Source organism: Panthera tigris, chromosome X (assembly GCF_018350195.1).
Source record: "Panthera tigris isolate Pti1 chromosome X, P.tigris_Pti1_mat1.1, whole genome shotgun sequence".
NCBI classification, from domain to species: domain Eukaryota; kingdom Metazoa; phylum Chordata; class Mammalia; order Carnivora; family Felidae; genus Panthera; species Panthera tigris.
In genome coordinates this window covers 42,980,965-43,003,799 of record NC_056677.1, presented here as the reverse complement: position 1 = coordinate 43,003,799, position 22,835 = coordinate 42,980,965, and the positions used below count along the sequence as shown (strand labels likewise).

The window sequence follows — 22,835 nt, the reverse complement described above, 5'->3', positions numbered from 1 at the left end:
CTCTCTCTCTGCCCCTCCCCTGCTCACACTCTCTCTGTCTCTGTCTCTCTCTCTCAAAAATAAATAAACATTAAAAAAATTGTTTAATAAATTTAAACAAAAGAAATGAAGCAAATGTAAGAATAAAAGTCAGTGGGGGATGCCTGGGTGGCTCAGTCGGTTGAGTGTCCAACTCTTTTATCTCAGATCATCATCTCACGGTTTGGGGGATCGAGCTCTGTGTCAGGCTCTGCAATAACAGTGCAGAGCCTGCTTGGGGTTCTCTTTCCCTCTCTCTCTTGCTGTCCCCCACTCACACTTGAATTCTCCCTCTTTCAAAATAAATAAATTTTAAGAAAAAAGAATAAAAGTCAGTGGTTCTGTGATCTTCACAACATGTTACCTCATCTGTGCTGATGAGAAGCTGGGACCAGCTATTCCACTCAGGGCATTTGTCTCTGTCTTCGAAGGTGACGTGCTCAGAGTTCCAGCAACAGTGTTCATGGTTAAACCAGAATCCCTCTGTGCATATGCCTTCTTTTAAGTCTGTCATCCAATGAGCAGAAATGTCTATCAAGCCAGCTAAGGAGCCTGATTTGAGGGGAGGGAAGGGAAGGCCAAAGTTGTCAGAGAAAACGAGGAAAAGGGCATCAAACTAATGGATAATCATAAACTTTTCTGTTCCATTTGCAACCTCTTTCTGATGGTCTATTTGATTTCCACCTATCACCTCTAATAGATTTCACCTGTCATTACATATGCCTGTTCAAGAGTGTACAAAATACAAAACATTGTCTGCATTAAACACCATGTCAGTAGAATTTCTATACACGGGGAACTTGAGGAGAGGCAAAGTGGTGAGGTGGGAGCAAGGAGCCTGAATATTTGCCTTTTAGTTGATTTACATGGCAAAGACTCTGCTTTGACTTACAGTTGATGGATACCGATCCATGAATACAGTCGAGTTTATTAAAGATCATTTTATTCTCACTATTATATAAGACTGAGAAAATGTGGATTGCCTGCATTGAAGAATATTATATTTATTTGACATGGCTGGGGGAAGGAAGGGAGCTGTTGAAGACTATGGGGAGAAGAGCTCAGCCTTGTTAGCAATTTTGCTCCATGGATGAGGGAATCTGAGCAGTGGCAGGAAGGCATTCTAGGCTAAGGGAACTGAATCGGTAAAAGCGTAGACTGCAATGCACGTGGAAAATTAGATGAAGCTATAGACACGTTGAAGCCTTCTGAACCTAGGATGTGAACATCCTGGAGTTTCCGTAGTGAAAACTTATTATGCATCCATCAAAGAAAATTATGAGAAGATGAATAGTGAATGGGGATTTATGTGCTATGGTTAATAGACTGGTAGGGTTAAGATAGTTATAGAAATTTCTGGCTTTCTCATTTCTGTTGTCCAGATGAAGAAACTCTGGCATAAAGAAATTAAATGGTCTAGAATCATGCTTTAGGGAAATAGCAAAGACATCATAAATTTCACAGCCTCTGAATTCCCAGACTGTTTCTGTATTCAGGCACACTGCTTCTATTGTTGCTCTGCAATACTTAAAAACAAAATGCCCTGTGTGTACAAGGGAAAGAAAAATATTCACTGGCCACCTAGTGATAAGAAATACATTAAAAAGTTGAGGATATTATACCTACATTCCAACAGGCTGGAAGCCATGTCATATGTATGTTTGGGTAGGTGCTAAAAGTGTTAACACAGGTTATTTACATACTTGAATAACCTAATCAAATCTAACACGCTGTTTGATACCTCCTCTTGGCCATGCCTACCTTCTCCTTCTTCTAATTCTTACTGCACTTACTGCCCAGATTCAAAAATTAACATGTGTTACAGAGTTAGGCTTGTTCCCCATGTTGTCTCACGTGTGCATGTCTTATTCTACCTAATGCGGTACCCTCAATCCTATCTTCCCTTCTATTGCTATTTCTCCTCCTTTTCCTAATATGTTTCCCCTACCCTACAGAATAAAATGCCTTCCTTTGTCCTTGTTACCATTTCAAGCTTCTGTTCCTTCTCTCCTTCTAATGACCCCCAAATATCTCCAAAATTTCTACACTGGTTGCTTCCCCTTGAAATCTGACTCGTAGTATTTATGAGATAGCTTTCCAAGATCATTGGTATCCTACCAATTGCTAAATTATATAACCTTTTCTCAGCCCTCTTCCTTCTCTGCAGCCTCTCTGCAGTACTTAGCATTATAGACCACTTGGTCTATTATTATCCAACTCTAAACTGGCCAGACCAGGGGCTCCTGGGTGTCTCAGGTGGTTGAGTGTCCAACTTTGGCTCAGGTCATGATCTACGGTTCGTGGGTTCAAGCCCCGCATCAGGCTCTCTGCTGACAGCTCAGACCCTGGAGCCTGCTTCAGATTCTATGTTTCCCTCTCTCTCTGTCCCTCCCCTGCTCACACTCTGTCTCTCTCTCTCCCTCAAAAATAAACATTAAAAATTATTTAAAAACTGGCCAGACCATTCTCTCTCTCCTGTGCAAGCCAGAAGGAGTAGCTTTAACACCCTAGACCACAGGTTGGCAAATTATGGCCCAAGGGTCAAATCTGCCTCTATGCTTGTAAATAAAGTTTTGTCTGGTCTCAGCCGTGCTCACTTACCTATTGTCTGTGGCTGCTTTCGTGCTACAGAGACCATGTGGCACACAAATCCTAAAATATTTACCATCTTGCCCTTTACAAAAAGACATTGCTGACCCCTTCCCTAGATAATCTTTGAAAACCCGGCTATGGACGAGCCATCCTTCATTGCAGCAATCATATGATATATATATACACATATATGTATATATGTATATGTATGTATTATCTATATATATGTATATAACATTTATTTATTTATACTCCATGGCTCATAAATTTTTTCTAGGTAATAGCAGCAGTGGCACTGTTAAAAACTGTGGGCAAAAAAAAAAAAAAAAAGCAATTGTGGGCACTGTGCTGAGAGCTACCTGTGCTAGATCTCATTTATCTACTATTCTGTCCTCAGAACAAACATGTACTATAGGAACTCTTATTAGCCTCTAGAGCTTCCAGGGGTTAGGAAACTTGCCAAAAGTCACAAAACTAGCAAGCCATGGGGTTGGTCCAAACTCAGGTAGCTGCAAAGTAGAGCCTGTGCTAATGGCTATTTCATGCCCTCTACCTCCAAGTTTCCCACTTAACGTCCCTTTCAGCTCAATATTCCAGGTCTTCCTAGGCCCACCTTTTAATGCCACAAGGATACAACTCAGAATCTCTGTCACGTGTTCTTGGCTTTCTGCTTCTCCCGTGGGAAGGGAAGCCTGCTTGGGACCTGTTTTCAAGCTGTACGAGCATAGCAAGTGTACCATTCCTAGTTAGATCATATATTGTTTAGAGTGGCTTGGGAAGTCGCCGGAGATGACAGGAAAGGGTAGGACCATTCCACTCCTTAGCCAGCATGAAAGACTGAGATTGTAAACTTCCTGAGGGTATGAGCCACATCTTTCATACTGCTCTTCACCACCAAATGAGAGAGATGTTTAAGGAAGAGCTACAAAGGTCTCTCAGGAAGTTCTCTTCTGTATCTTCTCTTATAAACCTCATGTAGTATGTGGTTTTTTGTTTTTTTGTTTTTTAATGATTGTCGGGGCACCTGGGTGGCTCAGTTGGTTAATCATCCAACTTTGGCTCAGGTCATGATCTCACAGTTCGTGGGTTCGAGCCCTGCGTCAGGTTCTGTGGTGACAGCTCAGAGCCTGGACCCTGCTTCAGATCTGTGTCTCCCTCTCTCTGCCCCTCCCCTGCTCAAGCTCTGTCTCAAAAATAAACATTAAAATTTTTTTTAATAAAAAAAATGACTGTCTCTAACAGAAGGGCTCTTCCTCAAGACAATCACTGAAAGGCATGCTAACAGCACCTTAAAACGGATACAATATTTTATAGCATATAAATGCATTTAAATACATTTCCTTGTTTAACCTCATTTAAAGGAAAGAGATACAGGTATTAGTATCCCTTTACATATGGGTACATCAAGCTTCCTAAAGGTCTACAGCAATTTATTTCATGTAGGAAAACAGTAAAGCACAGCAGTCAACTTCATTCATGGCTTGGGGGAGGGGCACACCATGATTTTAAGAGATTTGTTTAGGAAACAAACACAGTTTACCATACCTGATAAGAGCCCAATGAGTAGCATCAACAACCAGCCAGAAAAAGCATCACTCACACTGTGAATTAAGGCCCATGTTGACTCTTTGCTTTTATTGGTAATCTAGGGAGAAATGAGAAAAAATTGGTAGGCTCTACACACACCCTTACTTTTTCACCTTAAAACACACAATAAAGAGGTACAAAGACAAATCTATTCATCAGGAACAGAGACAAATTTGGAGTTACTGCTCAAATAATCCCGGGCTGAACAAACATCACCAAGAACTTGGGAGGCTTAGTGAGCCTTGTCTTACTGAACCCCACCACCTTCATGGACAGTACGGGAGCAATGGCTCCAAGTACCTTAGTCAGGGATTCCCCCATTCAGCTGCTAATTTTGTATCCCGTCAATCTGTTTTGCTCATTGCAGTGGTCTCTTTCTGCCATAGACATCAGATATTCTAGGGATGGTTTCTGGATTGTTTTGCAAAGAATCAACAAACACAGACTTATTTGAGTGGTGAAAGGACAACGTGAGGCTTGCTACCTAGGGCAGTGCTTCAGGGCTGGCAAGTTCCAGGACTTGCTCCCCTCACTGATCACAGATATTAAATGGTAACAGGGATGCTTCGCTTTATTTTCAAAAACCTGCTGGGAATAGCTGAGACTATCAAGAGGTGCAGAAAGTTTTGCCTTTTAGGCCCTAGCCTTGTCAATTTAGCCCTTCAGTGCCCACATTTATTTCAAAACCAAGTATTCTGACAGCTTTGTCATTGGGCTTCCCCCTTCTCTGAACCTCTATTTCTTATCTTTGAAACTGTGACTTAGCTGCCCCATCTTCATCTATAGTGACATCACAATCACAAATTATTATAAAACTTTTAAAAGCAGTTTCAAAATTCATTTTGACCTGAGACTTTAAGTTTCCAGTTTTAGTGCTCAAAGTAGATGAGGTAACATTTTTCGGTGACAGTGTTTCCATTATGATGATGAGCAGTTAATGCAAAGAAAACAGTCCCTTTTGAACACTTAATAAACATATTCTAATTGATTTTGAATTGTCATTAGTTGGCATAATGTGTCTCAGATGCAGCCATTTTCATATAGTGGGAAAATATGCCCTTGTCATATCATGGGTGACTTTCACAATGTAAATAACATGTTGAATATGCAACTGATGACAAACTGAACTCTGAATTACAGACAGCAAAAATTCTAAAGCCCGAGTGATGAATAGATATGATGGACAGGTATGTGTGTGTTCCCAAATATCAGAAACCTTGTGAAAAACATAAGAGTGTTTCGTAGAGATCCCCTTCTTTAGTTAGGATAGAAAACTCCGTAAGATTATCACAAGTCCAAAGATTACAGAGGAATTTTTCAAAACCTGTACCTGGGACAACCTGACCCCTGGGTTCAAGTGGTCATGAGAAGATCACTCAGGAGCTGGTAATGGCTTAAGAATAAAAAGCAATCTGGACCTGACTGGTCAGGAGACTTGCCTGGCTCTGAGAGAAGGGAATCATGAACTCAGGAGAGAAAGGGACAAGCTAAAAATCAAATTTTAAATTTGGACTCAAAACAGAAATAATACAAAAGGAAAAATAACAGCACCTAAGGTTCAAGAAATGTCTCACCAGGAGATCACCCACTGAATCAGGATCACTGGGGCTGGGCCCTACCTTTTTCATTAGCTCTCCATGTGGCCCTGACATGAGCTAGAAATTTTGATTCCCTGATTTAAATGATACATAGCAACAAGTTAAAGGCAAATGACCCTGGCAGACTGCTTTAAGAAGTTTTAGTGGTACTCTGAAAAAAGAAAGGTGGGGAACTTCACCAAATTCTAAAGAATCTGGGCCTTAGCCATAAATGCCACCTATTACCTATCATATTAAATTAATATCCTTAAATTGGATCTGATTGGTCTTGGGGGTTTGAGTTGAATGCACACATTTTCTTTTATGGCTGTCTGAGAGCCATAATCGCAAGGACTTTATCCCATATGTTTCAGTAAACACCAAGGCTCTGAATTTTTTTTTCTTTTATTCCTTTAAAAGAAGCCCCCTTTCTTTTCTTAGTTCTAAAAACCCTGTTTCAAAGGAAAACCATAAAAGGGAAATGAGGCAGAGGAAGAAGATCTTTGAAACTTATTTTGGTCCCCTCCACCAAGTTTGTCTTCACCTCTTTACATAGGCACTTATACCCATTTCAGGGCTGCAAGGATCCTGTTCAACTACTTGCTATAGGAAGATAAATCACCATTAATTATAAATTCTTCTTGAAATCATATACAAGATACCCTAAAAATAAAAATAAATTAGAAAATAAAACCCTACATTGCCAATGGAAACCTGAGATTCAGCCACATCCAGGGCTGAAGGAGAGCATACATATAAAGAATTACAGATCTTCAACTTTTTCCCCTGCTGTTTTCTTTTTTTTTTTTAATTTTTTTTAACATTTATTTATTTTTGAGACAGAGAGAGACAGAGCATGAATGGGGGAGGGTCAGAGAGAGAGGGAGACACAGAATCTGAAACAGGCTCCAGGCTCTGAGCGGTCAGCACAGAGCCCCACGCGGGGCTCGAACTCACATACCGCGAGATCGTGACCTGAGCCGAAGTCGGACGCTTAACGGCCTGAGCCACCCAGGCGCCCCTCCCCTGCTGTTTTCTAACACTTACACATGGACCATCTTTCGTCTTACCTCTCGGTGCCTATCCCGGTCTCGAGACTTCTCCCTCACCCAGTCAATTGTATTGAAATCATCATAGGTCCCCACACCAGGGATTGGCTCCTCCAAGAAGTCCATCATCCTATTTGAAGAACCTATTCCTCCACCATTGTATGATTTTTCCTCTGTATTGAACAGGAAATAGACATTAGTACCTCAGACACTAAACATTTTTTGAAAGTTTATTTATTTCGAGAGAGAAAGAGAGAGCAAGCGAGCAGGAGAGGGGCAGAGAGAGAGAGAGAGAGAGAGAGAGAGAGAGAGAGAATCCCAAGCAGGCTCTGCACTGACAGCACCCCCAACCCCTGCCACACAGGGCTCGATCTCACGAAGCATGAGATCAAGACCTGAGCTGAAATCAAGTCAGACACGTAATCTACTGAGCCACCCAGGTGCCCCTGGACACTAAACATTTTAATACCTCCTTTTTGAGTACCAAAAGGTGAGTCCTTAAACTATCAGATGATTATAGTTAAGTTGTGCTGATAAAGCAATATAATCACCTGGTGGGAACATCCACCACATTCGAAAGTTTCTGTGATCTAGGCACAAAATGATGAGTGTCTTAAGGCAGTATGAATGGAAAGGGACAGATGAGCATGACAGCACAAAGGGAGAAGTGACAGGAGTTGAAGCTTAGTGGGAAAGGATTTATGAAACAAAATGCAGGAGCTTGGAGCCCCTTAGGTATTTCAGTTTCTGTTTCGGAAGGGAGACAAAAGGGTCAAAGATCTTTGTAGACAGCACATCAGAAACCATTTTACATTTATAAGGCAGTAGTTCAATTCTAAGAGGTAGCTTTTGCCTGAGTGGGAGTTCCAAAGAAAGCATGCCAGCCTCTTCAAGAGTTAAGCTGGCTAGAATGTACATATTTCCCTTCAACAGGTAGACTTTGATCCCTAATGTAATGGGCTTACAGAAACTTTTACTGAGTATGTCAGAACAGTCTAAGACTTACAAGTAGAGATTTAAAGACCATTGCATGGCTTGGTGATGAAATGTCTATCCCTGATCTTTCAATGGAAGAAACATATCCACTTGCCCAACCACAGTCCTTTATCTGCTTTGCTGTTAGTGCTTCTGTTATAATTACTTATGCAAATGTTTTGTCTTCCTTTCTAGACTGGAAGTTCTTTGAGGGCAGCCCCATATCCAAGTCATTATTGCCTTCTCATGTCTAACACATATCTGAGATTCAATAAATATCAGCGGAATCAAGGTTTATTCGCTGAACAGTGGGGATGAGCAAGAAGTATTAAAACTCAGAAGTTGTACACACACAAGGTTACTCAGTACTGCTTGACAAACTTGTTCAAAATATTTCCACCATCCTCTGGTGAAACAGTATTTCACTATTAAACCCAAAAAGTAGAACAGTATTCAGGAATTTATGCAAATGCACATGAGGAAAAATGCAGAGTAATTCTATCATTTAATGCAACCAGCCAAAGCTCACATTTGCAGCATCAACCTTGGCAGGGACAAAGCTTTACCCAGACTGTTTGGTGATGGATCCCTCTGCAGAGAAGGCCAAAGTAGGTCCAAGCTGCCACCTATTTCCCCACATCTGCATTCCCATCTTCACTCTAAACTCCTACAGACAACTTTAGCACTCTCATAGGGTGAGTGGGAATTAACTCCCAAGCTGTACCTGATTTACAAATTGTTAAGTCTTCCGAATACCTAATTCAGTGCACCTTTTATCGGCAACACACACATTTAAAAGGAAAAGCTCTGCAGAATCTAAATCATATTGAGGGTGGGGGTGGGGCTGGAGTGGAGGAGGTTAACAAGTTAATCTTAAAACCCCTAACCAAAGTCCTTTCCATATCTTCAAGCCTACCTGGCTGTAAAATGGTTGGCTGCTGAATCACCAGCCCAGCATTTCCTATCATGACAGTGGCATACTGATAAAGATTAATGCTGTGTGTTTGAGAGCTTAGACGGAAACAGCCAGCTAGGAAATGAGGGCAGAAAGGAAATAAAGTATGGTGAGAGGGGCAAAAAAAAAAAAAAAAAAGGAAAAAAAACCCACCAAGCTGTTTCGATTCTCCAGACAAATGCTGACATGAACACAGGACACCGAACAACCAGAAATTTACTTTTTAAAGCAGGTTAATGCTCCAAATGAATTTGCTCTGGTTTAAGGGCTCTCCTTTCAGGAGAAATTTAAAAAGGATTTTGTGAAACTGATTTTTAAAAGCATCCAATAGCTATATAATGTTACACTGTATAGCAAATGAGGCCCCCAGCTCTAAGGATATTAAGACAAAATGAAGATCTGCAACAGCTTCCTAACAGGAAAGAAAGAATCCTATTACATCACTAGGTAACATGAGCACTGCATCATCCTCCTTTGTAGTCTCCTGTTAGAAACGCAAATTGTCAGGCAGCTCTGAAACAGCAGGCAGTGATTAGAAGCCAACAACAGACTGCTTGTGATTCTCCAGATCCCCTTCTCCCTGGGGTCACACTTCAGTCCTTGGCTGGGCTCAAGTCTGCTTACCTTCAATCACAGCTTTCTTTTTTTCTGCCTCAAGGAAGAAATAACTTTGGCAGCCAGCATTTGGTCATTTAGGTTGAGGAGCTTTTACAGAAGGAGCTCCGGTATGAACTGCTTTAGAAGGGCACTTGCTGCGTTCTCTGCCTTTCACAGGAACAAACGCCACCTAAAGAACCACCAGTGTTCCCCGCGGTCAGAATGTGATGTCACTGGTGGCATCACGTGACCAGACCCTTGGACCAGCTTGGAGAAAGGAAGATTTTTAACCGAGCACAGAAGCCTTAAAGATGTAGTCTCATCTAAACGAATGCCATCAAACTGGGGCAGTCGGATATGTTCACAAAACTGGGGTCCAGACAACTTTGAGTCTTTAGACCTTATTTAGCAGAAAATCCAAGAAGGCAAAGGAGGAATAACTGAAAGCATTTAGAGGGATCCTAAGTAAAAAAGGGAGAGGATCAAATATAGAAAAGGCTTTTTAAAGAAATTGCACTGGATGGCAAAAACACAGAGAAAATCTCAGACGTGTAACACTGAAAGATGCCAGACACGAGAGCACATAACATAATTCTATTCATATAAGTTCAAAACCAGGCAAACCTAAACTATAGCGTGTTATGATACAAATATAAGTTGCTACATTACAAAGAGAAGCAAGAAAATGACAAAAGTAAATACAGTAGCTACCCAGAGGAGAGAAGAGGTCACCATCTGGATAGAGCACATGGTGAAGGTGGGGCTCCTGGAATGCTGGTAATTTTTCTTTATCTGAGCGGTGGTTAACTGAGTGTTCATATTATAATCATTCTTTAAACTGTACACATGTGTTATATGTCTATGTATATATGATAATTACAGAAAATTATGAAATATGGAACTGCATGTGAATGTACTCTACAAGCTCAGCTCTTTAATAGCACGTAGTAATGTAAAACTCAGATTACGGTCCAGAAAAGGAGTTGTTTCGTTATATTAGTTCTCTACCCAGCCAGCAACATCAAATCTGATCTCACTAATCCAAACTGGGGAAAACCAGCTATTTCAGCTGTGAAAATAAACTCACTCTTCTATTTGCATTATTTAAAAGGCTTTCCCTTCCCAGGCCCTATTCCTAAGGCTATTCTTCAGCAGTCCTTAATTAACTGTGCAACAAGGCTGGTCGAGTAAAGAAGAATGAAATCACCATCTCTCAACTTCCTTAGTGAATCTGCAGGACAGCCGCTGTTAAACATTAATCCAGTCAGTGTGCTCCAATAATCAGACCGAAATGGAGGGCTTTCAAATGCTGTGATCACTGTCATCAATTCTTAGGGCCCAAAGCATCCTGAAATGTTATTACAACAAAACCTTACAAAATGTGAGGAACTTCATGAAACCTGTATGCTTTCAGTCTGGTCTGTCATCATGACATCTCAGTCCCTTGATGAACTAAACTAGCATTAATGAGAAGAATTAAAATGAAGTGGCAACTGATGGTGTTGTGGCAATGAACTACAAAGCTTAAAAATCAAAAGCTATTTGTGGCCCAAGTGTAATTATGTTATAGAGCTGTACTTTTAGACATGTGTGTATATCTTACTCAAAGAGAATTGTATGCCCAAACTCATAAGCCTCCTTCAAAGTCATCCTTTATTTTATTTATTTATTTGTTTGTTTGTTTGTTTGTTTGTTTGTTTAAGTAGGCTTCATGTCCAGCATAGAGCCCAATGCAGGGCTTGAACTCAAGACTCTGAGATAGAGACCTGAGCTGAAATCGAGTCAGACGCATAACCAAGCCATCTAGGCGACCCTCAAAGTCATTCTTTATTAAATAGAATCCTACATATAGTTTCTGAAGGCACCTGCAGAATTCACTTACATTATCTGATAAGATTTACATTATCTTACTAGATTATTTTACACTTCAAGATACTATATGTTTTGGTATTTAAAAAATGTATAGTTCCTCAATGTACAATGACTGGATGGTAGAACTGGTATCATGCTAATAACTGATGTAAGTTCATGTATTTTTCAAATGTTACATCACAGCTTCTAGGGGAGCGACTTTATTATTCCATGTAAATTTATTTCCCTTGAAAACTAGGTTTGGTAGCTATGGTGCAGTCCTTGTACTAAAATGATATTTAATTACAATTCCCTTTTCTGCCAAATTTGTAATTTCTAGCATATGTTTGTTATACAGACTGCCAGGTGTAGGTTCAATTAATATTACTGTGAAAATAAGGTAAAGAAATGCTGACCAGTTTTTAATGCAGCCTATGGTAAAAACACAATAATAGGGTTAACATTTGGTGACAACAGAGTTATCTTTCTGGGACACAGAGCTGATCAGATCATCTTCTGATTTCAAAAGTATCAGTGGCTCCTGCAACAATGTTTTTTTTTTAATTTATTAAAAAAATATTTTTTAATGTTTATTTATGAAAGAGAGAGAGAGAGATGGAGCACGAGCCACAGAGGGGCAGAAAGGGAGGGAGACACCGAATCTGAAGCAGGCTCCAGGCCCTGAGCTGTCAGCACAGAGGATGACATGGGGCTCGAACCCACAAGTGTGAGATCATGACCTGAGCTGAAGTCGGATGCTCAACCAACTGAGCCACCCAGGTGCCCCTGTTGTTTTTTTTTTTTTTATTTTAATTACAGTGTAGTTAACATACAGTGTTCTATTCGTTGGTTTTTAAAACTTTCAGTATAGAAAGACCACTTAATGGGCATTTGGCACAAACATAGGCCAGGATTTTTTAAATATCCATCATAATTTTTATAATAGGAAAAATAAAATATTTTAGCATATAATAATAACAATGATATTAAAGCTATTTTAGGTTTCATCAATGAGAGGGATTAAATTGTTTGCACTCTTTAATTTTTATTTATTTTTTAACATTTATTTATTTTTGAGACAGGGAGAGACAGAGCATGAACAGGGGAGGGTCAGAGAGAGGGAGACACAGAATCTGAAACAGGCTCCAGGTTCTGAGCTGTCAGCACAGAGCCCGACGCGGGGCTCGAACTCACGGACCACGAGATCATGACCCAAGCCGAAGTCGGCCGCCTAACCGACTGAGCCACCCAGGCGCCCCTGTTTGCACTCTTTCATGGAGGTATCCATATCTGACTGGATGACAAACAGCTTAAATTGTGGGTCATATGCCACATCCAGTTGGTTTCTTTTCATGGCATTTTTTTTTAACTTACTAGAAAGAAATAGTAAATTCATAAAACTTCATTGTCAAGAATGGCAGCAGAGATTATCCCATTCAGGACCAACTAGTGAGGTACAAAGACAGCAACAAGATGCAAAAAGGCTTTTCAAAACCAGTGTATTAAGAGTTAAGCTTCTGGTGTGTAAATTCTCTGCCAAGGAAGGAAGAGTGAAATTGAACAAGGATGCAACATGTCATATTGAGGTACTTAAGTAAGTCTAGAGTTTTGCCTCCATACCAAAAAAAAAAAAAAAAAAGATAAAGATAAAACTTAACTTGAGTAAGTTTTGAAGGCATCATGTGCTCTAAGTTAAATATAAAACAATTTAATACTCTGATAGGAAAATGATTCAAGTTAAAGTACAATTAGATCTCAATTTGAATAATTTTTTAAAAGCCCCCAAAGGGTAATTTGCACTGCTTGAGTCTGGGGAAAATACCCAGAAAACCAGTCAGAAAAAAGTCAATGTTTAAACACCTTTCCCCATAGGTTACACTTAGGTCTAAAAACTTAACAATGGGTCTTTAGAAGCACACTGCTTGGATGAGGAGGCATAATAAATGAATGCATTTAGCTCATTTCCCTTTATGGAAACTACTGTACAGTTGTTGTTTTTTTTTTCTAAAACTCACATGACGCTTAAAACTAGGCAACCCCTTAAAAAACAAGAAAAGAAATTCCAATTTGAGAATAATGTTTGTTTCAACCCCTAACCAATATGCCATTAGAAATTTACCTGGGGGGCTTAACAGTAACCGATTAAGTGAATGAGTTAAACACTAACAAAAATACAAGGGGAAAGAGGATAGAAACCTCGTGCACAGACCCTGAAATACTGCTTTCGTAGTAGCGCAGCTGCAGGAGGGCACACTTATTGTGCCTAAAGAAAGTGGCCTAAAGAAAGAAACACTCAAAGAAATGAGGCAAGGCTGTTGGTACGTATCACAGGACCCGAAAATAGTCCAATTTGTTAAAAAATGTATTTCAGTTTTTACAGGGAGAAGTTGTATGTTTGCAAGGCTGAAAGGACATCTACAAGAACTTCAACACTCTACCTAGCATACATCAGCAGATATTCATCCTGCGGTTTTTTTAAATTTTACCTTCATTCAACAGCAAGTACTAAGAGCCTAATGTATGCCTTTTCTTACTTCCATACCTGCACCCTCTACCCTTTCTTGTATTGGTTCATCCATTCTAGATCTCCCAGAGAGTTATGAACACTTACACATTACATTCATCTCTATGTTTGAGACGACATTACAGCTGAAACCCCAATAATTAGTCAACATTTTTAGGACCTTTCTATGAACTTGTGCCTCCATTTTGCTTCTATTTTGCTTTCAAACTTACTCAAACCCAGTGGCTGAAAAGCAAATGTTGGTGGGGCAGCTCTCCCATCTAAGCCCTGGGAAGTACCGCAGGACCATGCTATGCTTTAAAATACTGTCTTAGCTTGGTCTCTGGGACACATGTTCAAGGAAACTATCCATTGGTACACATCTGTACAGCCATATTGGTTGTTAAATACTGAAATGCTTCCAGAGCTATAGATAAATAACTCCTTTTTCCTGAGGCCTCTTCTCCCTGCCAACCATCCCCTAGAAGCTCCTGAATGTTCCCCTGATCCAGCAGCTGAAACATCAGGATGCTGCAGGATACTGCCAAGCACTGCATCACACATCCAATATCAATTGTCAGTGCCTGTGTTGTTTTGCACACATTTCATTTAAGGACTGACTGCTTTGGTTTCTGTTTGCAGAAAGAAAGACAACTTAAAGTTGTCTAAGAAGTAGGAAGGACAACTAAGAGGAACCTCTCTATCTCAACTCTGCTGAAAGCTAGACAGTATGAGGTGTGGTGAGAGATGCAGGTAATAGGACTGCAAAAACTGCAAATCTACAAAACTAAGTTTGAGGATTCTGAGAAGTATACAGGAAGATGGGGCATGGCAGCAAGGGATAGGGAAAAAGACTTAAGAGCCAAGCATGAATCTAGATTCTAAGATCACCTTTGGACTCGTTTCCCAATGGATACAGCTCTATCCCCACTGGGTTGTAGACATTTGCTTTGGGGTGTCCCTTTTATGCCTCCTACTCCCAGCATCTGCTCTAATCTGGGAGTTCTGAACGCAACCCACCTTCTTTACCACTGGAACCAGGGTGCTAACTACCAGACATAACAAAAGTTAGGAAAAATAGCATGTGGATTATGGCTTGGTATCTACAGACTCTCGCTGGACTAGAATGCCACTAAAATCAATGTAGAACTGGAAATAGAGGGGCTGGATTTGACAAAGTTGCTGAGGGGGTTGTCTATATAAAGAAAACATCCCTCAGCTCCATTACACACTCTTCACTCCTTCCTTCTCAAATTTACACATTTATGGGATTGACAAAAGGACTGGGGAATGTAATGGGTAGGGAGACACTGCCCTAAAATGCATAACCTGCTGGGTGGCACAATCCTGTGTAATAACTTGTAATTATTGTTCCATAAGCAGCAGTTCTCCAGTTCTCTACTGAGTCTGCATTGGTTTCTACCTATTAATCTCCAAAAGGAAGTTGGGGACAAGAGATTAGCAATTATTCTTTGACAGGGTCAAAAGCTTCAAGAAGAAATACCAATTAGGAGATTTGTCTTGGACTCATGGAAATAATGTGATGTCATGGACAGAAATAATGAGTTAGATATATAAAATCTAGGAACTGCTCTCAAAGAAACACTGGTACCTGTACACACTAATGTATGTGTGTTATTCACTGCAGCACTGTTAGTAGTAGTGAAAACCTGGCAACAGTGAAGGAGTCTGGTAATGGGGGAATAGCTCATGGGAAGGAGTAAACTGATGTGTACTGAAATAGCAAAGTCTCTCAAACACATTATGTGAAAAAAGTCACAGAATCATTAAGTAGATTTTTTTTAAATTGTGTGCCTATGTGTTAACTGGATAGAAAAAGCATTGACAGGGTCACATTGAATTAGTTTGAGGGGTTATCTCTGGAATGCTTAGTATAGGGGAGCCTTTCACATTTTATATACACGTGTGTTGTTGGAATCTTCAATAGTGAGGCGTATCTCTGTGTTACATAGTGATGGCTAAAAAGAAAAAGAATGAGAACACAGCCAGAAGAGTAGAGACCGGACATTGCAAAGGGTAAACTTTCATTCTGAGAGGCAGATCACTGGAGTATTTAGAAACAAAGCAGGTGACAGTTTCTGGAGAACACCAGGAGGAAAACACCGCGAGGAAGATGGCTTACAAAGTTGTTAAATGAAAGACAATGCAAAGAAAGTCTTTGCCATCAGCCCTGTTGTCCAGCAGTGAGAAGGTACAGATTCTAACCCTACTCCACAAATCACTAGTTGTATCACCTTGGGCAATTGCCTTAATCTCTGTGGGTTTCAGGTTTCAGGTTCTCTGTAAAATGAGGGAAGATTAGCAAGTATGATTTTTAAGGTCCCTTCCAACTCTGATACTCTATCATTTTAGCAATGATTTTTTTTTGTCACTCATACATTGTACTGAATGACTTTTGAGAACACTTCTTAAGTTTTGAGGAATTCCAAATGGTATTTTGATTTCATTCTTCTGGCAGGATCATAAAATGGCACTACAATCCCTAGAAAAGAAAGAGTCAGCTCACCTGTGAAGTATACTACAACCTGGGACCCATCACTTCTGGCATATGGCTAACTATAGCTTTACCAACGTGGCCACAGTATTTGTGGAGTATCTGCTAGCCACAGACCCCCAAAACACTCCTAAGACGTTACAGCAACCCTTTACCCCATGCTATAAATCAGAACAAAGTAAGGTTAAAAATAATCCACTCTGGATTATAGTACTGCCAAAGGGTCTCTGAATTTTTTTTCCCTTCAAGAGGGGACCAAAGTGGTTTCACTAATTGAGAAAAAGAGGGGGGGAGCTTCCAGATTCAGCTCTGACAAGTAAAAAGCTTAGGATCTGTCACTCCCATCCTTAAAACAAGAAAAAAATGGACAAACTGCAAAGTCATGGCCCCTTCTGAGAACTAAGGTTGTAGGGGAAACTGCCACCAAAACACCCAAGTCTGAAGAGACAGGTTTCTCCAAAAAAGACACAAAGAGATCTGCTTACCTGAAGTAGAAACCAATGGGAACATAAACTGGCAGGGACACTTGAATGGCAACTTTGAGGAACGGCTGAAATGCTGAGTGTGTAGACTTGCGTGAGCATGAGAAACCTCTGAGGCTTATCCTTCTGTGGGCTCTACCTCCGGGAACCCAACCAAGTTCTCACAGGGAAAATAAGAGAAATATTCCTTCCTGGCTCTGACAAGGGGAGGGGAAGAGTAATCATTGTGAAATACCTCAGAGCTTTCTCTACACCAAAGGCCTATGCTCCAGGGGGAAATACTTTGCCTGAGCCTCATCCCTGCTGGGGGAAGGGCATTCCTTTCACTCCAGCAGACACCACCAGACCAGCCTTCTCATCTCACCCAAAGGAAACAAAAAAGAACAGTCAACAGGGGCCTGGGTTTCCAGGAAATGGATGGTGAATGCTGTGGTCTGAACAGAAGTATGGGGCAGGGAAAACAAAAACTATACCACTGGACTAAACCTTGTGAAGGCACAGCCACAAGATACAGGCCCAGCAGACACCGAGATTTCACAGAAAATTATAAAATGACCTGCTCCCATACCTTACCACCACACCAGTGGCTCCAGTATAATGGCAATAGATGGCAGCTGAGAGAACTACACGCCACAGAATCTCTCTCGACAAGCTGCACTTACAGAAAACTCAGAACCAGGAGGTGAAACCAAAACAAGGACACTACAAAATTTTAACTCTCTGACACAAACAGTTACACTTTAAACAGCCCCAAATTAAACAGCCCAACTCCTAGCCATTTTCCATAAATCCACAATGGAATTAAACTAGAAACCAATCAGAGCAATAGCTGGAAACTGCCCAAATACCTGGAAATTAAACAACGCCCTTCTAAGTAACCCATGGGCCAAAGAAGTCTCAAGACAAATTAAAAACTATTTTGAAGTAAATGAAAATGAAAATATAAGATATCAAAATCTGTAGGATGCAGCCAAAATAGTGCTGAGAGAGAAATTCACAGCATTAAGCACCTATATTAGAAAAGAAGGGTCTAAATAGAAACATCTAGGCCTCACCAAAGATACACAGACGGCAAAGAGTAAATGTAAAAATGCTTAACATCCTATGTCATCAGGGAAGTGCAAATTCAATGAGATACCACTACACACCTATTAGAATGGCTAAAATCTAAAACGCTGACAATACAATCATTCACAATGATCTGGAGGAACAGGAACTCTTCATTCGTTCCTGATGGGAATACAAAATGGCTAACTCAAAAAGATATCTGCACTCTCATGTTCACTGCAGCATTGTTTCTAATAGTCAAGACATAGAAGCAGCCTAAGTGCCCATCGATGATGAATGAATAAAGAAATTGTGGTATATACATACACAATAGAGTATTATTTAGCCATTAAAAATGAGGAAATGTTGCCATTTGTGACAGCATGGATGGACACTGGGGGCATTATGCTAAGTGAAATAAGTCAGACAGAGAAAGACAAATACTCTGTGATCTCACTTACATGTGGAATGTAAAAAAAAAAAAAAAAAAAAAAAGAAAGAAAGAAAGAAAGAACTCATAGAAAAAGAGATCAGAGGTGTGATTACCAGAGGCAGTGGGTAGGAGGATGGAGAGCAGGAGAAAGGTGGTCACAAAGGTATAAACTTCCAGTTATAAGATAAATAAGATGTAATGTACAACATGATGGACTACCGCTAACAGTTAACATTGCTGTATGATACATAGGACAGTTGTTAAGAGTAAATCCTAAGAGTTCTCATCCCAAGGAGATGTCATTTTCTTTTGATTGTATCTATATGAGATGATGGATTTTAACTAAACCTACTGTGGTAATCATTTCACAGTATACATAAATCAAACCATGATGCTGTAAGCCTTAAACTTGCATAGTGATGTCTACCAATTATCTCTCACTGAAACTGGAGAAAAAAGGACACAGGTATGCAATGAAATTTAAAGGCTACTGAAAAAACAGCTGTCAGGGTCATCAAAAACAAAGGAAGTCTAAGAAGCCATCACAGCCAAGAGGAGACCAAAGACACATAAAGACTAAATGCAATGTGGTATCCTGGATGGGACATTAGGTAAAAACTGTGTATCTGCATAAAGCATGTATTTTAGATAAGACACAAATACTAGTAAATAAATGGGGAGAGATAAAGCGACACAGATTCTAAAATCTGACTAGGTATTTTCCTATCGAGTACCCTAAAGGAAGCCTGTAAAGCCTGTGGACATCATAATAAGCCTCATTTGGAGGCTTCAGCATATAAAACTGGTGTGGTTTATGCACCCCATGGAGCTTTGGATACAGGCCACTTTTTTTTTTCCAGCTCAAAAAGCAGCAGTGACAATTGCTATTCTCCCAGGCTAAGTGTTTAGGCAAGTTATAGCATTATGAGGGTGATAGATCCCAAATTCCCTTTACTTATTCTCCCTGTGCCATCCACACAATTGCTCGAGTCAACTGAAGTGCTGACAGGTTTGCCCATGAGCCAGAGCCCAAGATGTTTTCCATTTCTTTCTGGAGGAATATTATGATCTTTCCTTGCAGCAGGGCAGAACAAATGCAACTGTTTCACAGCTTACTTGATGGATTTCACACACTGCCATTTGTTTCATTTTAAAAGACACTTTTCTAGGGTGCCTGGGTGACTCAGTTGGTTACATGTCCGACTACAGCTCAGGTTGTGATCTTGCAGTTCGTGCGTGGGTTCAAGCCCCGTGTCGTGCTCTGTGCTGATAGCTTGGATCCTGCTTTGGGTTCCGTGTGTCCCTCTCTCTCTGCCCTTCGCCCGCTCACGTTCGCTCGCATGCACTCTCTCTCTCTAAAAATAAACATTAAATTTTTTTTAAAAAAGGTAAATGACATTTTTCCTTCCCTGGGACGTTGGGAGGTTACGCTGAGGCTTGCAGGGGTGGTGTGGGCATGTTCTCCCACACGAGGGGGACTCAGCCTGCCCTCATACTCCACTGGGCTTTGAAGTCATCTGTGACTCTTCTAGGTTATTCCCCATATCTAATTGGTCCTACCAAGCCCCCTTTTGAAATTCCTCCAAAAGTTATTCCTTCCTCTCCATTCCTGTTGTCTTTCCTCTCAGGACTGCCTTCGCTGCATCCCAAAGCGTTTGGATTGCTGTATTTTCATTTTTGTTTGTTTCCATATATTTTTTAATTTCTTCTCTAATTGCCTGGTTGACCCACTCATTCTTTAGTAGGGTGTTCTTTAACCTCCATGCTTTTGGAGGTTTTCCAGACTTTTTCCTGTGGTTGATTTCAAGCTTCATAGCATTGTGGTCTGAAAGTATGCATGGTATAATTTCAATTCTTGTATATTTATGAAGGGCTGTTTTGTGACCCAGTATATGATGTATCTTGGAGAATGTTCCATGTGCACTCGAGAAGAAAGTATATTCTGTTGCTTTGGGATGCAGAGTTCTAAATAGATCTGTCAAGTCCATCTGATCCAATGTATCATTCAGGGCCCTTGTTTCTTTATTGACCGTGTGTCTAGATGATCTATCCATTTCTGTAAGTGGAGTGTTAAAGTCCCCTGCAATGACCACATTCTTATCAATAAGGTTGCTTATGTTTATGAGTAATTGTTTTATATATTTGGGGGCTCCAGTATTCGGCACATAGACATTTATAATTGTTAGCTCTTCCTGATGGAGAGACCCTGTAATTATTATATAATGCCCTTCTTCATCTCTTGTTACAGCCTTTAATTTGAAGTCTAGTTTGTCTGATATAAGTATGGCTACTCCAGCTTTCTTTTGGCTTCCAGTAGCATGATAAATAGTTCTCCATCCCCTGACTCTCAATCTAAAGGTGTCCTCAGATCTAAAATGAGTCTCTTGTAGACAGCAAATAGATGGGTCTTGTTTTTTTATCCATTCTGATACCCTATGTCTTTTGGTTGGCGCATTTAATCCATTTACATTCAGTGTTATTATAGAAAGATACGGGTTTAGAGTCATTGTGATGTCTGTATGTTTTATGCTTGTAGCGATGTCTCTGGTACTTTGTCTCACAGGATCCCCCTTAGGATCTCTTGTAGGGCTGGTTTAGTGGTGACAAATTTTTGTTTGTTTGGGAAGACCTTTATCTCTCCTTCTATTCTAAATGACAGACTTGCTGGATAAAAGATTCTCGGCTGCATATTTTTTCTGTTCATCACATTGAAGATCTCCTGCCAATCCTTTCTGGCCTGCCAAGTTTCAAAAGAGAGATCGGTCACAAGTCTTATAGGTCTTCCTTTATATGTTAGGGCACGTTTACCTCTTGCTGCTTTCAGAATTTTCTCTTCATCCTTGTATTTTGCCAGTTTCACTATGCTATGTCATGCAGAAGATCGATTCAAGTGATGTTTGAAAGGAGTTCTCTGTGCCTCTTGGATTTCAATGCCTTTTTCCTTCCCCAGATCAGGGAAGGTCTCAGCTATTATTTCTTCAAGTACCCCTTCAGCACCTTTTCCTCTCTCTTCCTCCTCTGGGATACCAATTATGCGTAGATTATTTCTTTTTAGTGTATCACTTAGTTCTCTAATTTTCCCCTCATACTCCTGGATTTTTTTATCTCTCTTTTTCTCAGCTCCTCTTTTTCCATAATTTTATCTTCTAGTTCACCTATTCTCTCCTCTGCCTCTTCAATCTGAGCCGTGGTCGTTTCCATTTTATTTTGCATCTCGTTTAAAGCATTTTTCAGCTCCTCGTGACTGTTCCTTAGTCCCTTGATCACTGTAGCAAGAGATTCTCTGCTGTCCTCTATATTGTTTTCAAGCCCAGCGATTAATTTTATGACTATTATTCTAAATTCACTTTCTGTTATATTATTTAAATCCTTTTTGATCAGTTCATTAGCTGTTGTTATTTCCTGGAGATTCTTCTGAGGGGAATTCTTCCGTTTGGTCATTTTGGATAGTCCCTGGAGTGGTGAGGACCTGCAGGGCACTTCCCCTGTGCTGTGGTGTATAACTGGAGTTGGTGGACGGGGCCGCAGTCCGACCCGATGTCTGCCCCCAGCCCACCACTGGGGCCACAGTCAGACTGGTGTGTGCCTTCTCTTCCCCTCTCCTAGGGGCGGGATTCACTGTGGGGTGGTGTGGCCCATCTGGGCTACTTGCACACTGCCAGGCTTGTGGTTCTGGGGATCTGGCGTATTAGCTGGGGTGGGTAAGCAAGGTGCATGGGAGCAGGAGGGGCAGGCTTAGCTCACTTCTCCTTAGGTGATCCACTTCAGGAGGCGCCCTGTGGCAGTGGGAGGGAGTCAGACCGCTGCCAGAGGGGTGGCTCCGCAGAAGCACAGCATTGGGTGTTTGCACAGAGCAAGCAAGTTCCCTGGCAGGAACTGGTTCCCTTTGGGATTTTGGCTGGGGGATGGGCGGGGGAGATGGCGCTGGCGAGCACCTTTGTTCCCCGCCAAACTGAGCTCTGTCGTCCGGGGGCTCAGCAGCTCTCCTTCCCGTTGTCCTCCAGCCTTCCCGCTTTCCGAGCAGAGCTGGTAACTTATGACCTCCCAGGTGTCAAGTCCTGCTTGCTGTCGGAACACACTCTGTCCGGCCCCTCCGCTTTTGTAAGCCAGACTCGGGGGCTCTGCTTGGCCGGCGGGCCGCCCCTCCGCCCCGTCTCCCTCCCGCCAGTCCGTGGAGCACGCACCGCCTCGCCGCCCTTCCTACCCTCTTCCGTGGGCCTCTCGTCTTCGCTTGGCTCCGGAGAATCCATTCTGCTAGTCTTCTGGTGGTTTTCTGGGTTATTTAGGCAGGTGTAGTTGGAATCTAAGTGATCGGCAGGACGCGCGGTGAGCCCAGCGTCCTCCTACGCCACCATATTACGCTGTCCCTCCCATTCCTGTTGTCTTAATACAGGCCTTTTGATCTCTTACATAGATTTTTTTTTTTTAAATAACAGTGTAACTGGTCTTCCAGTCTCCAACCCACCCTCCCCTGAATCCATCCTCCACACAGCCATAAATTCCCTAAAGCACCACTCTGATCATATCATTCCTCTGCTTTTAAATTATTTGATGACTCCTTGGTTACAAGAAAAGGTCCAGAAGCACAGACAGTCTAGATCTCACCCAGATTTCTAACTAGATCTCCTGCCCTATCCCCTGCTATCCTCCCTCC

General features: G+C 41.2%; 1 protein-coding gene across 4 annotated transcripts in view; it reads right to left on the bottom strand.

Annotated features, from left to right (window-relative positions):
* The window catches only part of CLCN5 (chloride voltage-gated channel 5), a 180,385-nt gene that overhangs the window by 15,842 nt on the left and 141,708 nt on the right, over positions 1-22,835 (bottom strand). For all 4 annotated transcript variants that reach the window (XM_042974411.1, XM_042974412.1, XM_015541048.2 and 1 more), the window contains 3 exons: positions 6,845-6,996; positions 4,156-4,255; positions 383-570 (listed from right to left, as the gene is read on the bottom strand). In XM_042974411.1, the coding sequence (XP_042830345.1) occupies positions 383-570; positions 4,156-4,255; positions 6,845-6,996 (440 nt within the window). The remainder of the gene's footprint in view (positions 1-382; positions 571-4,155; positions 4,256-6,844; positions 6,997-22,835) is intronic.